This window comes from Eleutherodactylus coqui, chromosome 4, assembly GCF_035609145.1.
Source record: "Eleutherodactylus coqui strain aEleCoq1 chromosome 4, aEleCoq1.hap1, whole genome shotgun sequence".
Classification (NCBI taxonomy): domain Eukaryota; kingdom Metazoa; phylum Chordata; class Amphibia; order Anura; family Eleutherodactylidae; genus Eleutherodactylus; species Eleutherodactylus coqui.
Genome location: NC_089840.1, coordinates 108,047,476 through 108,064,246, shown reverse-complemented (window position 1 = coordinate 108,064,246; position 16,771 = coordinate 108,047,476). Strand labels below are relative to the sequence as shown.

The window sequence follows — 16,771 nt, the reverse complement described above, 5'->3', positions numbered from 1 at the left end:
GTGTAATGTGTTTTACATAATTTCCCATTTACCAACAGTTAATGTCAGTCCATGTTTTATTTTCTCAACAGAAAAAAAAAGCAGTGTGTAAAATCACCCTTAACCCTCAAAACTTCTACCAAAAAAGTATAACATGAAAACAATTAACATGGAACAGAATTCAAAGCATTTAGCAACATAGTTAGTCAAGGTTACTTTTCACAAAATCTAGTTTTACTACTACTTGCATTTGACCAAATCTTGCCGTATAACCCTTCCTTCATATGACGTAAGGGTACGTCCTGAGAGCGGGCTACTTCCCGCAAAATGACGTAGCCTTACATCACAGGGATAGCGCAAGATCATGACAGATTCCGCGCTATCCGGCAGTGGGAGCTGGCTGTCAGTGATAGCCAGCCTCCCGCTGCAACAGCGGGGGTGCATCAGAGATGCCTTCTCCTATTAGCATTAAAAAAAAAAAAAAAAAAAATTAAAAACCTCCATATATTTGGTATCGTCGTGTCCGTAAAGACACATACAATAAATTGAACACGTTTTTATCCTGCACAGCAAAAATTGTAAAAAAAAAGTAAAAAAACTGGGGCAAAATGCTCATTTTTGGCATTTTGCCTCCCCCCCAAAAAATGCTATAAAAAGTGATCAAAATTCCATATGCACCCCAAAATGGTACCAACAAAAACTAAAGCCCTCAGAGCTCAGTCCATGGAAAAACAAAAAAATTATAGGACTTTGAATGCAGCGATTTCAAAAAAAAAAAAAATTCCAAGAGGGTTTTTATTGCAGGAAAGTTGAAAGACCTAAAAAAAATAATAATAATTTGCCCGCAGAAAAAAATGTAGTGTGTCATTTATGCTGCATAATTAACGCTTAAAGAAAAAAAAAACCCTATGGCAGAATTGTTAGGGTTTTCTCTCCCTGCGAGCATAAAAATAAAACAAAAGTTTTACAATGTAGTCTATGTACCCAAAAATGGCACCAATAAAAACTACAGTTGCCACGCAAAAAACAAGCCCTTATATGTCCGTGTCGACAGAAAAATAAAAAAAAAAGTTATGGCTTTTGAAAAACGGAGATGAAAATCTACCAAAAATCAGTTGGTCCTCAATGCCAAAATAGGCCATGTCCTTAAGGGGTTAAAGGGTCTGACTGTACAATACGGGTTTAGATCACATGCTGTCCTATTTATGCAATGCAGAATTTAAGGGCTTGTTGACATAAATGTTCCAGGTTCAGTTCGAACAGACTCCCATTATATAGTCAATGGGGGGGGACAGTTGGGCAGCGGTCAGTTCTGCCACAAGACAAGACCGTTTGGCCATGGTGCAGTTTTCCTGCTCCCCGAACACGAGCAGGAAAATAGATTCCCTCAATACTTACGTGAGCTAACCCACAGCTGTTTATCTTAACGCTCTTGCTGACAACTTTATCTTCGAAAAAGTTGGAGAAAGGGGATCTGCCATCTTGGACCTTGTTCTTACTAACACTGAGAAATTGGTTGATGAAGTAAGGGTGGCTGGGACCTTAGGAGGCAATGATCCTACTATCCTTGAATTTTGGATAAAAAGGGGAGGAAGACCTGAGAAAACAGACCTCAAGGTTTGATTTCAGAAAGGCAGGTTTCAATGAACTTAAAGAGTGTAGGAAGAATCCAATGGCTGGATGTTCTTAAGGACAGAAATGTCCAAGAAGCTTGGGAAATATTGCGAAATGAAATTCTTAAAGTACAATCGTTAACAATCCCTAAAACAAGGAAGGAAGGGAAGCATTTAAAGAAACCAGGATGGATGAACACAGAACTTGCACACATGTTAAAAACAAAGAAAAATATGTTTATCAAATGGAAAGAGGGGAGAATATCTAAAGAAGAATATAATGCCGTGTGCAGAAACTGTAAGGCAAGTGTCAGAAAAGATAAAGCTGATAATGAATTGAGGCTTGCAACCGAGACCAAGAGCAATAAAAAGGATTTGGGGGTCAAAAGCAGAAGTTAAAGATGCTATTGGATGCTTACAGGATGAAAATGGTGAATTGGTTAAAAATGATGTAGAGAAAGCTGAACTTTTAAATTCATTTTTTTTTTCCCTCTCTATCAGAAAGTAGATAGAACATCAGCTGATCTTCCCTGTACTATTTGGGGAATAAAAGAATGCAAGCCATCTGTAAACAGAGAGATGGTGAGGAAACATCTAGTTAACTTAAATTAATTCAAGTCTCAAGGTCAAGATGAATTACATCCTAGGATACTAAAGGAAGCAGTGGAGGTAATTGCTGAACCACGCGCCATAATCTTTGAAAATTCATGGAGAACAGGAGACGATGATTGGAAAAGGGCAAATGTTGTCCCCATCTTTAAAAAAAGGGAAGGTGGATCCAGGAAACTACAGGCCTGTGAGCCTGACTTCTATAGCGGGAAAAATCTTTGAACAAATTATTAAACAGCATGTATGCAAGTACCTGGATGAAAATGAATTAACCAGAGCCAGCATGGGTATGTAACAAGTCATGCCAGACTAATCTAATTTCCTTCTTTGACAGTATCACCAACTGAGTTGATCAGTAAAGTGCAGTGGATATAGTTTATTTTGACCTTAGTAAAGCATTTAACAAAGTATCTCATTATATACTTATTGAAAAAAATGACCAAATATGGGATTGACAAGGCAGCTGTTAGGTGGATTCAAAACTGGCTCAGTGATCGTACGCAGAGTGGTCATAAATGGCTGCACATCCAAGTGCAAGAATGTATCAAGTGGGGTACCACAAGGCTCTGTCCTAGGCCCAGTGTTGTTCCAACATTTTTATAGATGATCTGGAGGAGGGAATTGATGGGAAACTGGTCAAATTTGCAGACGACACAAAGCTAGGAGAGATAGCTAACACCAGGGAAGAGAGTATTCAAAAAGATCTAGAAAAGCTTGCACAGTGGACAGCGACTAACAGAATGGTATTTAACAAGGATAAATGCAAAGTCCTACATCTGTGCAAGAAAAACGAAAAAGCACATACAGAATGGGAGGAATTGGACTAAGCTGCAGATGTGAAAAAGACTTTAGTATACTAATAGATCATAGACTGAACATGAGTCAACAATGTGATGCAGCAGCCAAAAAGGCAAACAATTCTGGGATGTATTAAGAGAAGCATAGAGTCTAGATCAGTTGAGGTAATTATCCCCCTCTGCTCTTCCTTAGTCAGACCTCATCTGGAATACTGGGTTTAGTAATGGGCACCCCACTTTAAAAAAATAAAAACAAACAAAAAAAAACACGACATCGACACACTGGAGCAAGTTCAGAGAAGAGTTACCAAGATGGTGAGCGGTCTACAAATCATGTCCTATGAGGAACAGTTAAAGGATCTGGGAATGTTTAACTTGCAAAAAAGAAAGCTGAGAGGAGACTTAATAGCTGTCTACAAATATCTGAAGGTCTGTCACAGTGCAGAGGGATCAGCCCTATTCTCATTTGTACAAGGGAAGACTAGAAGCAATGGGATGAAACTGAAAAGGAGGAGACACATTAGATATTAGAAAAAAAAAACTGGCAGCAAGGGTGATCAATGGGTGGAAGACGTTACCACGGGAGGTGGTGAGTTCTCCTTCAATGGAAGTGTTCAAACAAAACTGGACAAATATCTGTCTGGGATGATTTAGTGAATCCTGCACCGAGCAAAGGGTTGGACCAGTTGACCCAGAGGTCTCTTCCAACTCTACCATTCTATGATTCTATGAACAGGTTTCATTACATTTTTTGCAACAAAAACAGCGTAGCATTTGCTTACACTTAATATGGATAAACAAGGGGCACGTACACACAAGTGTATTAGCTTGCATAAAACGCAGTGAATAAAAACCCATTGATTTATATAAAATCATTCATATGAGTGTATTTTTCCACGTGATTTGCTATTGTGTGAAAAAAATACACAACAGTCTTGGTGCGTTCTACGCACTGTAGAAACCCATCGAAATCAGTGGGCGTGCATAATTTGGGTGAAATACACAGGAAAACTATTTACACACAAAACTTACTTTTTTTTATCATGCGCATGAATGCACAGTGTATTTGCACACACAAAAACACACCAGAGTGGGCGAAATACGTGTGCATAGATTTTCTTTCACTTAAATATGCGTAAATCTAAGCGCATAAGACTGTTTCTATAAGAAAAGATGAAAAGGGGAAGGGTTCGTAGCAATCCATCGCTACAAGATTGTGTTAATTTCGACCGCTGCGACCATATGCAAACATTTTCTAGTGCCCAATGTGCATCTACTCTGGTCTATATGGCTGAATGGTGTCCAAGTAGGGTTGAAAACGTTATCAGCAGAGTGTAGTGGTGAACCTATGCACCCTAGCCCAAAAGGTCTGGACAGACAATGGTGAAGACCGCCCCCTCCTCAGGACACCTAGAACATTTGTCATACGAGTATATACCCATTTTGTATCCTTATAAGAGTGATGCACATGCTGTGCATCTCAGTGTAACGACTGCAGGGAAGGGAGCGCACACTATTTTCTAATGCTTTTAATAGTAGTGGTGTAGTTAGTTCAGGAATTTCAGTGACCCATTTTGTAAGGGCTACTTGAGAAGTGGAATAGTCTAATCGGAGTGTACATACACTGATATGATCTCTCGTACCGGGAAGCATATGCCAGAATTAGACGGTCTGGCTTCAGCCATTCATTAGGCTAGAGGAGTAATGATTGTCTAGGTAACTTTTGGCTTGTAATGCGGGAGTAAAATAAGAACTTGGAGACATCTGACTTTTTGGTCTGAGAGGGAAAGCATGTGTGTCCCCTGATGTAGCAGGCTTTAAATGTCAATTATGCCTCCTCTATGCCATAAATTAAATTTTCCATGGGATGTATCAACTTGGAAGTTTGGGTTCTTCAGTAGCGTTAGATGTGGTGGTTAATGTTGGAGACAAGGCAAATTAATTTTTGCCATGCCTTCCATATTGACATTAGAGGATTGTCTATATTCCACTGGGATCATGTCATATCGTAAAAAGTTAGAGATCAACTTGAGGAATAAAGTGTTCTTTAGTTTGCATATCTGAGAAAATGGAAGTGTGCTGTACCCAGTTCGCTAAAATCCTTGTGAGGGAGGCTATGTTGTGAAAATTAATCCCACCGTCAAGTTTGGGTTGCCAGAAGATGTTGAGATATTTTGCTTCCATCACCTTTCCTGATGAATGTGTGTAGCAGATACAGATCTACCATCTTTTGATCAAGCGGCATCTGCCCATATATGTTAATAGGAGTTTATATTTTAAAAAGGGGCTGCTGTACTGATGCAATATAAGCTTTAAGATTAATTGTATCAAGCTTTTGGTATGATTTAGGTAGACGGACACCTGGATTACGAAATAGAGCATAAACGCCACTGAAAAGGGTATTAAGAGGTCCATAATGGCCTTGCTGGATCATTTAGTAATAAACCTTGTGTTTTTTCCCCAAATTATGAGTGCCCCAAGATTGGTCCTAAAAACTGGAGGTCTTGGGAGACTTCTCAAAACAGCTGGCGGATTTTTGATAATGAGGCACATCATCCACAAAGGCTGCCACCGAGACGTTTGAATAATATAGATAAATTGGTTGTGGAGACTGAGGTTGAAAGTGATGTTATAAAGAGTCAAGGGAAAGGTTCAAAAGAAAGACTGAAAGCAGGCATCCCTGTCTAGTTCTTCTGAATATATTTACGGGTTGGGTATTATGTCCATTTATTGTGAGAAGAGTGTAGACCTCAGACTGAATATAATGGATGAAGTTACAAAAGGTTGGGCCAGAGTGTGTGTATTGCAGAGTGGAATGCAGAAGAGGCCACAACATCTTATCAAATGCCCTCTCTACATCCAAACTAAGCAGGAGCATCTGAGGTGCATTTGGGTATCTAGCCTTAAATCGCAGCTGTGACAGCTTTAACTGTTTAAAGCTAATATAAACCATATGGCCAACTTAACGAAAACCTGTTGAATACTGCTATAATCTAACAGTCTGTTACTTATGGGGTGGATCTACAAAGAAAAAAAAAAAAAAAAAGTTAAAACAAGATTAGAGGGGTTTCCTAGAAGGCTACACTTTATACATTTAAACATGGTTTTCCTAAATGTATAGAGTATTCATGTGCTGTGAAAACCTTATTTTACTGAAACATTGTATCCAAGTCTGTTAACTGAATCTGAGCTCTACATTTGGGATACATGTCAAATGTATACATCGGGTTGCTTTAACCTCAGCGGGTCAGAAAAATGGCCTTTTGACTTCTGTTATGGTGTGGGCCACTGCAAAGGCATGGTGTACATTTTTGTACAATTTGTGTAAATGTGCAGCATTGGTCACTTATGCCTATACAGTGGCATACGTGCAGGCACAGATTCGACCTAGAGAGCTCATTGAATGAGAGCTCTATGTTGTGCCTTAGCCAACCTGCATTAGCTGGGTAGTAATGAAACTAGTACCAGTGTTTCTGGTGTCGGAATGTGCCACTTACTAATAGAGTGATACCTGGCATTATTGTATCTTGACACCACCAGAAGCTAGGGGTTTGACAGGGCAGGGATGTAGGAACTCCCATCACACCCCTACCTTCCGATTGGCTGCATTCGTCCAAGTCCTTGAAGGTTCTTTAACTGCATCTGCATACAGTCTCCTTGTAATTCGAGTCCGGAGTGAAGATCCAGAGTGAGGACCTTCACGCCAATGTCAGTCTCCTGTGCCGCTGGCTCACTGCTTTGTCAGGCCCCTGTACTGTCTGCAGTGGTATGCCTAATGGGAGGCCGGAGTGGGGATCTTCACCCTGCTGTCGCCGGAGGTGTAAGTATCCCGTGTCCGCTGTACTCCCATGTTTGCTTGTCGGCTGGCCCCGGACTACGCACCTGTAAGTGTCCTATTGCCCGCTGTTGCGGCATGTGCGGCTATCGGGCGTGTCGACACCCCGGTCTGCGGTGTTCAGTGATGTCGCACGGAAGCTGCAGCTAAAAGTGTACCGGCCCCGATATGCTGTTCACAACCCCTTCAGCGCTGAACAGTTCGGGGGTACCGCCAGGTACAAAAGTGCTGGGACGTAGCAGTGAGGGAGCGAAGGCAGAGGGCCGCTGCTAGGGGAGCTTCAATGGCAGGGGAGATGCAAGGGGAACTCTATGCAGACTGGGGTAAAGGACCTTTAAGGACCTAGACGAATGCAGCCATTTGTGGCCACATTGAAAGAAATGGCCTGCAGGCAACCCCTGCATATGTACTGTTGATTTGCTAGTCAATCTGATCTCACTGGGCCATCACCTCTTCAAGTGATGGGCCAAAAATTTGACTGTCATGGGCAGCATAGCTGCAACCACTGATCAGCAATCAGAAATCAACTATCTAATGCTCGTGATCAGCAGTGAAAGGGTATGTCCACACAGTGCAAACCGCTTAGGTTTTTTCTGCACAGAAAAAAAAAAACCACAAGTCTGGAGCTGCAGTAACACTTTTATGCCAAGAAATTCGAATCAAATCTATATCTCCTTAGTGCCCAGTTAGTTTCAAATGTCAAATCAAACAAAAATTCTATTTTTGCTGTATTTAAGTATTTTGGCAATTTAAAAGAAAAAATGCGCTGTCTAGAATTGGATGACACACGGGTGTACTTTTTCTTCTAGCACTAGTGCTACTTCTGTCCAGTGGCTGCACTTGGAATTGCACCTCACGACAGAGTAGCTGCTATACTGGTAGGAGCCCATGGACAAGAGCAGTGCCATTTCTAGAAAGGAGGCAGATTTTTTCTCCCACCTTACAAAGTATTTTTTAACTTTTATGGATAAACTCATATAATGCAGTTGTAAATACTGTAAATCCCCTTTAATCTAAAAAGCCTTCATTCAACATGCTATAAATTAGGTTTAATGATACGAACTGCAAAAAGCTGTACTTACTGCCATCCGCTCTGCTGTCAACCACTCCTCCTCCTCTGGGTTGCCATGTCTGTGCGTGTAGTAAGATACGCTTGATATAACTTTGTTCACTTCATTAAGTGCATTCATTTTTCCATTAAAAGATGAAATTTGTAACAACCTATATAAAAATATAACAGTAACAGAATATTCACAATTATAGAAAGCATGTCGATTACAGATGTCATTCATTCCAAAATACCAAACCTTTACAGTAAACCTACATTCTATGCTTATTTCTTTTTAAACCCGATTGTCCTGTAAATATGAAATTTATCTTTACTGTACCCCATAGAGGTGCAGGTATGCCTGCTCAACTGAAGTGGACTATACATGGACTGGATGTTTGGTCTGGTCCAATACAGGAGAGAACCAAGTTAGGCTAGATTCACATGGTTGTATGTGTTATGTGCACCCGATGACTCCGTAAAAACGCATGAACGGGCGCACAAATCTAATGTTTGTGCGCCCGTTCAGACAGCCCGACGCATATATGCCGAGGCCGCAATGCCTTCCCCTCGCCGTCTCTTCCCTACCCCTCCGGCTGTTTGCAACAGGATGGGGCCAAGCTCTCACCCATTGTCCGCAGCACGCAATGGGAAGTTGCTGAGCTTAGCTCCGCCCCTTCCTATTACAAACAGCCGGAGGAGGAGGAGAGAAGGGGGAGAGAGTTTAACAGTCACGCTGCTAAACTCCCTCTCACCTCTCTTCTCCGGCTGCTGTCATAGGGTTTGATTGGAGTTTATGCAGCATCCGACATATTCCAGCCAAAAAGATAGTTCCAGGACCATCTTTCCTGCCCGGCGCTATATTTGCTGGGCGTGCGCTTTTACCCCATGGGAATACGCCTGTGTGATCTGATACATTGGAATACAATGCATCAGATGGTAACGCATATCGTCAGGCAGTGAAAACAGCACCCGATATATACGCTCGTGTGTAGAAGCCCTTAAGCTGTGTAAAGCCTCAAAGATGGAACCCACTACAACAAACGAACAGCCAGATACCACTTTAGTCTGGCATACGCCAGGGCGGATGTCCCAAAAATGTAGAATTTATTTTTTTTAAAAAACCAAAAAACAAACAAAAATGTCCATATTAATCAAGTCCTTCACTGGCAGGCTACTGAAATCCTTTCCCCTCCCTGGACAATCAGTTCTTTTAGCAAGGGGAACCAAGTGACACCTGCAGAAATGCAGTACTACAAGATGGCCATTAAAATGAAAGGATGGCCATGTAATCTGTGGCTGACCAAAGTATGTAGATCTTAACATCGGCTTCTAGACAATACTGAATTGGGGGTGGGGGCTGTGGAGGATCTGGGGGCATCCCTTCCAATGGTGTTCATATGTTTGAACAGGACATGCAGAAAATGAGGATAGAGAGTTCCCTTAAAGGAATAGTCTGGGCCCATTTTAACTGATAGCCTATCCTCTGGATAGTCCATCAGTAGTCGATGGCCATGCTGTTATTCCACTTCCTGCTTATACTGAAATCCTACCTTGGATGGAGATCGGAACGGCAGAGGGGTACTTGCATCGATTTCAATGGGAATAAAGCTGGCACTACCACTTCCTCCCCCGATGACAACATCCAGTCTGCTACACTGGACAGCGGGCTGGATGATCAGCTGACGGGCGGGGTCCTGAGTGGCAGAACTCCACCCAACTACTGACTGCCCATCCAGAGAATGTGTCATCAGTTGGGGGGGGGGGGGGGGGGACCTCCTTCAAGTCATGTACTACTGCTAATTATATTAGCTTTCATGCAAGCAAAGACAGATGTAAGATCTGATAACACTGCAATTTACAGTGTAGAAAAGTGGAAGAAAAAAAAAAAGCCAAAACACAGAATCAATCTCAAGTATACTTTTACAACTTACCTAAGAATCATTTTAAGTCTAAAAATTTCTAAGTTTTTGACAGTTTCTTCCTGCCCTGGAACATGGGAAGCTAGATTTTTAAGGGATTTTATTATCATGGAGAGTGCATCATTTTTGGCTTCATTCTTTGCTTCTTTTTTCAATTCATCGTCTGTTAAATTTTCTAGAAACTGAGGAACCATTTCTATAATTGGAAGAAAGAATTTCTTGACTGTGTGAAGCGTTAAAAAATCATAGCACTGTCCAAACGGCCTACAGGAGAGAAGAGAGAAATCTTATCAAAGGAGGTCACAAGATTTGGAAATTTAAGGAAAAAAAACAATTTATCATGTTAACTATATAAGGTTAAGGGATAAACAGGTGAAGGGACTCAGGAGGGGGGGGGGGGGTGGAGAAGGGAAGTCATCTCTGCAATTAGGGGAGAGGACTCCTCAGATCTGGTACCATACTTGGCACAGTATTCAGGATCCCAGAGGTTATGAGGGTCTTCTATAATATGACCACCAGGGTTGCAGACTTTTTTCCTGCGCAAATGATCCGCATCAGCCACAAACATCAGTGCGGAAAAACGCAATCCGCGATCTCCCGTAAGCAATTTAAAAAAAATTTTTTATTTTAATGACGGCTCGCAGTGCATCCGCTGCGAAAAACTGCATGAAAAATCTGCACGTGCCGTGGCCATGAGGTTTTAAACTGGTTTTCTTATGCGGATAGTGAAAGCATAACCTTTAAAGACTATACAAAAAAAAAATGTTGTCTTTGATTTATAATAAGGAGGTTATTGATACCAACTAGTTTAGGCCAAAGGTACAACAAGGAAAAACATTGATCCGGTGTTTACTTACTTTATGAGAGCTGCAATGATTTGAACATTCAATGCGGAGCCATTCATAAAGCGATCATGCAGTATCTGGAACCCATTTAACGTGCCAAACTTATTTATGAGGTCTACTAACCAACCCTGCAAATTAAAAAAAAAAAAAAAAAAAGTTTTAGTACATAAGCCAAACAATTTTCTTGCTTAGTTTACAAAGTATTTGGATGTTTATATGCATGTTAGCAAAATAATGTTGGAAAGATCCACCAATATCAGTAGTCCATATGCAGAATACCAAGTACTGAATTGGGACAGTCAAGATTTTCTGCCGTAACACATTTATGGCTTTTTAAACAGTTTTATAAAAATGTAAAAATGTAATAGAAATGCCAGAAAATATATTTATAGAAGTATTTTTTACAAATTAAAATATGCCAGCTAAATTTTCAAAATACTGTTAAAAAAATGGAATCCTTTAGAATTAAAACTGCAGCTATTGCTGTACTAGGGTCACCTACCCTTGGAGATCGAGGGTCAAGAGGACGGGCAAACAACTCATCTTCTGCCAGCTGGACACCAGCTGGAACGGTCTCTGATGGACGTGTAGCATTATAGATATGAAATTTACAGTGAGGATTTAAGGCCATAGCAAGAAGCTCAAGAAGAGGAAACCAATCCTGGGAAAGCTTGGCCACACATAACTCCACAAGGCGATGAGTGTTGTTAATAATACACCTCTGTTCATAAAAATAAAAAAAGTTAATTAAATAAACAATCAGCCTATTCCATTATCAACCATAAGGTAAAGGGAATGCATTGCATGCTGATGAAGGACTCAAGGTCAGCAGGGATCAGTGAGATCCCCACCGATCAGCAAGTTATCCATTAAGGTGTAGCTAGGGAATAATTTGTGATTTTAAAGGGGTTGTACCCGGAGTAATCATTTTAACCATGGTTTCAAGCTTAAACACATGTACCATGTGGCCCAATACTTCGTATATGCCTTTTTGCACGATAGTACCAAGCAGCCAACCCCCTTAATATAAGGAGGGTGTACGAGTGCTGTTAATCATTATTTTGCACTGATACAATGCCCCTCCTTTTAGCAGTTTGGCTGTCTGCTTTCAAAACAACTTACCCCTCCATATACAATGGGAGAATTCCATAAGCCTTTGCTGCGGCTGTGACAGCCGTGGTGGGGATACCCTTCATCACTGAAGTGATGCGAGGCGGTTTTCACATGAAACCGCCCAGCATCCACGGGGCTTTCACATACAGTGAGGGCGATATCACACCGTGATTCACAGCCTTATATAGCTCACGCCATTGTAGGAGCCCTCACAACCCCCCCCCCCCCCCCCAAAAAAAAAAAACAAACAAAACAGAAAAACTTAATTTTTCCATCTACATAACTGTTTGAGAGCTTGTTTTTTGTGGGCAAAAAGTTGTATTTTTCAATGGTGCAAAATAATGCATTGAGAAAAAGTAAAAAAAAACAAAAAAAAAACAACTTTCAAGTGAATAGAAAACTGCAATTGCGCCTCTTCTGTGTGGTGGAGTGGGGCTGCCTTGCTTTTTTGGCATTGACATTGCATCAAAAATACCAATTTTTATTCTGTGGGTACAAACACGATTCCAAATTTCCATTTTTTTTGTAGCTGCGCTACTTTAATTGTACTTAATTTTTAATTTTTTTAGGACAATTTGTGTCTTCTATTGTTACCATTTTGGGGTACATGTGACTTGCTACATCTGAAGAGCTTTTTTTATTAGAAGGGTAATATAGGAATGATTTTTATTATCTAAACTCACCTATATTACTTAAAGGAGATGTCTCGAGGAAGCAGTTAATTTTTTTTTTAGCCCAGTCCCCCCCATTAAACACACATTACTAAGCCCCCCTGTAAATGACATTTCTAGCTGGTTCGTACTTACCGTTCCAGCGTTTCAGCAAGTTATAAAAGTTTCCTCAAGATGGCCGCCGGCTCTTTCCCAGTCGCTCGCTGCAGCCCGACGTGCGCGCTCCCGAGACGCCGCCAGCTGTGTCTCCATGGCAACCGGACGCATCGCAGCCGCCGACCAGACGCCCCGCAGCCGCCGACCAGACAGCAGGTAACCGGCGCTAGCCCCCGGCTCCCCAGCGCTAGTTCCCCCGGCGCAGCGACAGCCTCCCCCATCGCAGCGACAGCCCCCCCGGCCTAGCGCTAGCTCCCCCGGCCTAGCGACAGCCCCCCCGGCCTAGCGACAGCCCCCCCGGCCTAGCGACAGCCCCCCCGGCCTAGCGACAGCCCCCCCCATCGCAGCGACAGCCCCCCCGGCCTAGCGACAGCCCCCCCCATCGCAGCGACAGCCCCCCCGGCCTAGCGACAGCCCCCCCCATCGCAGCGGCAGCCCCCCCGGCCTAGCGCTAGCTCCCCCGGCGCAGCGGCAGCCCCCCCGGCCTAGCGCTAGCTCCCCCGGCGCAGCGGCAGCCCCCCCGGCCTAGCGCTAGCTCCCCCGGCGCAGCGGCAGCCCCCCCGGCCTAGCGACAGCCCCCCCCATCGCAGCGACAGCCCCCCCGGCCTAGCGCTAGCTCCCCCGGCGCAGCGCTAGCTCCCCCGGCGCAGCGGCGGCGCAGCCCGGCGCAGCGGCAGCCCCCCCCCGGCGCAGCCCGGCGCAGCGGCAGCCCCCCCCCGACCCATCACTTACCTGGGAGGCTTCTCGGGGCTGCTGGGCTGGTCTTCTCCGCTGGGCAGCTCCAGTTTCTGCACCTTCCTCTAACAGAGGATGGTGCAGAATGGCCGCTTCAGCGCGCTCCCGAGCAGTGACAGCTCGTCTGCGCATGCGCAGAAGAGCTGTAGCGGGGAGCACACTGAAGCGGCTCGTGCTGAATGGAGAAGACCGGACTGCGCAAGCGCGTCTAAAAAAGCAAGCTGCCGGCGAATTTAGACGGAACCATGGAGACGAGGACGCTAGCAACGGAGCAGGTAAGTGGAATAACTTCTGTATGGCTCATATTTAATGCACAATGTACATTACAAAGTGCATTAATATAGCCATACGGAAGTGTATAACCCCACTTGGTTTCGCGAGACCACCCCTTTAAAGAAAGCCATTAAAAAGGCTGTCTTGCTGTAGTCATGGGGCTCTATACTGCACATTTCATTCAGGAACTAGTGTGGTAAATGGCACCTGATGTTGAGAGATTTGCAGTCTATACAGCATTTTTTATATTTAATCTGTTTTTATTGAATTTTTTACATAAAATACTCATCAAGTGGGTCTCGTAGGGCCATATTAAAAGAAAGCTTTTTTTGTTTTTTTAAATTACTCAATCATTCCCAATCAAATGAAAAGCTGAGGTAATAGAAATTATAAATTGCTGATAGAACAATGCCCATATTAAAAACATCCAAAAGATGGAGCTTCACTTTTAAAATGTAGAATTATAGTAAAAAAGGCAGATCAGCACTTTCAAGAACTAGGGTTATGGAAATAGCATTATATACAAATTTACATTTTCTTATCAAATACACTTACATGGATCTCAAACTTCCAGCCACTCACTGCCTCATCAGTGAGAATTTTGGTAAAGGATATCGTTAGACCATCTCTAAAAAATCGTTGGCATGCTTCACTTTTCACATCAAGGCCTAAGGTTTAAACAAAAAAATAAAACGCACATTTAGAAAACTATACAAATAAATAATCAGTATTTTGACTACAAGAGCTTCTATAGGTACTTGTGGCATACATCCAAAAAAAGATAGTTCTTAAAAAAATGTAGGCACAAGTCATCAACTGAAAGCTATTATGAGATGGCAAGTATTTTTTGCAATGTCCCCTGCATTCAGAAGCAAAGTGGTCCATGCTTTTCAGCAATAAAATGAAAAACAGACAAAATCCCAAATATGCGCCAGTCAGATATTCTTTTACATACATCTGACAATTGAAGTCCATTACATTTTGCACGATGTGAACACATGCTAAAGATGCGTTTAGACTGAAGGATTCTCATTCAGCGAGCTAAACTAAATGACAATCGTTCAGTTTAAACACAGCCAACAACCGAACAATGAAACGAGAACGCACTTCTCATTGGTCAGTCAGTTTCAGCCAACATAAAAATCCGCATCAGCTGGGGCACTTATTGCACAGTTTAAACATGGACCAGTGTTTCACATAGGAATGTGAAGCACTGAACGATTCTAATCACGCTGCCCAAGCTGGTGAGAACGTGAGCAGCTCGTTTGCTCAGGCAAACGAGAATAGATTAATGCCCCATTTACTTGGGAATGGAATCAAAGTGCTATGGATACATACACACAAGTTATGGAAGACATTTTAACCCCCCCCCCCCCCCCTTATCTATTCCATTGTATTAAACATACCTTTTTTACTAAGATCAATAGCAGCTTCTAAAAGAACTTCTAATTCACCTTTCGGCAAAACTGGAACAACCCAGCGAGGTCTAGAAGAAAGAACTGCATATCATTTACTAAAATCAAAACTTTTTTTTCAGAATAGCTATTTATTATCCATTGTATATCCTTTGCGATCAGTAATTACCCAGTGTAAACATCTATTTATCATGATTAGCATTACGGTGCTCTAAGAGCAGGAAAGGTGTTGTGTCCGTAACATGAAAAGAAAAGAAAAGAAATGAATGATATAAGATCGAATGAATCCCAGTTTTGGAATCACAGCATAAAGAGTTAAGAAACCATATCGGTACTTGGGGCATCACCAAACAATATCACTCAAAAGGTGAAATGCGATGCATCTTTGATTACATCCTAATAAAGACTTGTTCACCATAAGGAAGTTTTGGCTATATGTCCTCTCTGGATTGGAATGGATATTTGGAGAGCAATCCTGGATTCAGGGGGTTAGGAATTAGTGCCTCATCTTCCCCTACTGAGTGAGGATTTACTTTGCTTGACTTTTTGAATTATATTTGCTTTGTATAGATCAAGGCTGTAAGCAGCAATTACATGATTCAAATTAAGGTTCAAAGGCAATAAAGGTTTCCCCTAATGAGATTCATGGCAGACGGGACCTGTCAGATTGCAGTATAATGCAATACCATAGTATTACACTACACTGCAGGAGCAATCAAACCATCTTACATTCAGTTTAACAAACAGTTGTTTGGCATTACTACAACTGTAAAAGTCTGATACATCAAAGCAACACAATTATTCATCCAGCAAGGTGATCAGAAAAAAAAATGCATACACAACACAATTGAGCTTTCTGTAACCAAGGAAAAAAATGTAATCAAAAGCAAAATACAATGTACTCCAAGAAGAAAAAAAAAAAGTCCCATGTACTCCAAAATGGTGCTAATACAAACTACAGGATGTCCTGCAAAAAAAAACACAAACACCTTCACACAACTATGTCATAGGAAAAAGTTATGATTGTCAGAAGAGCACTGAAAAAAATAAAAATTCTGTGAAACAGACTATAGAAATTTGGTATCTTAATAGTACTGACCCATTGAATAAAGTTATGTAATTTTTGATACAGTGTGTACACCATAAGACTCCCCTCCCAAAGATGGCAGAATTGCAGAGAAGTCATTTCCATTTCAGAAAAAAAAAAAAAAGAAGACTAAGTTTCAGTACATTAAGTAATACGATTAAAGACGAGAACTAGTCCTGCAAAAAACAAGCCCCCAGACAGCTACGTTGTTTGAAAAATTAAAGAAAATAAAAAATTGTGATTTTCTTTTTTTACTTTTTCCAATTTAATTTGTATCTGGGTTTTCCTAGGGGGGCTTACTCTTTTTCTGCAGTTATACAACAGCGCTATATACTGGCTAAAGCCAGTACTGCATGAGGTGACACATTGGATAGGCTCAGACAGCAGAGAGGCTGGCAATATACAGTAAGAGAACCCCGACTGACGTCTTTCAACATCGGAGCTGTACAGCTCTAAATCATAATGTCTTCAGATGTCAGACAGTGGATTGGAAAGGGTTAATATTAGGACGGGAAAAAAAACGAAAAAATTCAAAACAAGGTGCCTGGGTCCATAAAGGGTTAAAAAAGCCTACAAACTGAATTTCCATAGTTGCATTCCAAGAACCATAACAGTTTTATTCATCTAGCAATGGAACTCTTCGGCCTTGTTTTTTGGCAGGACAGTTGCAGTT

General features: G+C 41.9%; 1 protein-coding gene across 4 annotated transcripts in view; it reads right to left on the bottom strand.

The window, feature by feature from the left end:
• The window catches only part of USP9X (ubiquitin specific peptidase 9 X-linked), a 133,296-nt gene that overhangs the window by 56,710 nt on the left and 59,815 nt on the right, over positions 1-16,771 (bottom strand). For all 4 annotated transcript variants that reach the window (XM_066599964.1, XM_066599961.1, XM_066599963.1 and 1 more), the window contains exons 4-9: positions 15,003-15,082; positions 14,152-14,264; positions 11,151-11,369; positions 10,661-10,776; positions 9,816-10,067; positions 7,916-8,054 (exon numbers count right to left, since the gene is read on the bottom strand). In XM_066599964.1, the coding sequence (XP_066456061.1) occupies positions 7,916-8,054; positions 9,816-10,067; positions 10,661-10,776; positions 11,151-11,369; positions 14,152-14,264; positions 15,003-15,082 (919 nt within the window). The remainder of the gene's footprint in view (positions 1-7,915; positions 8,055-9,815; positions 10,068-10,660; positions 10,777-11,150; positions 11,370-14,151; positions 14,265-15,002; positions 15,083-16,771) is intronic.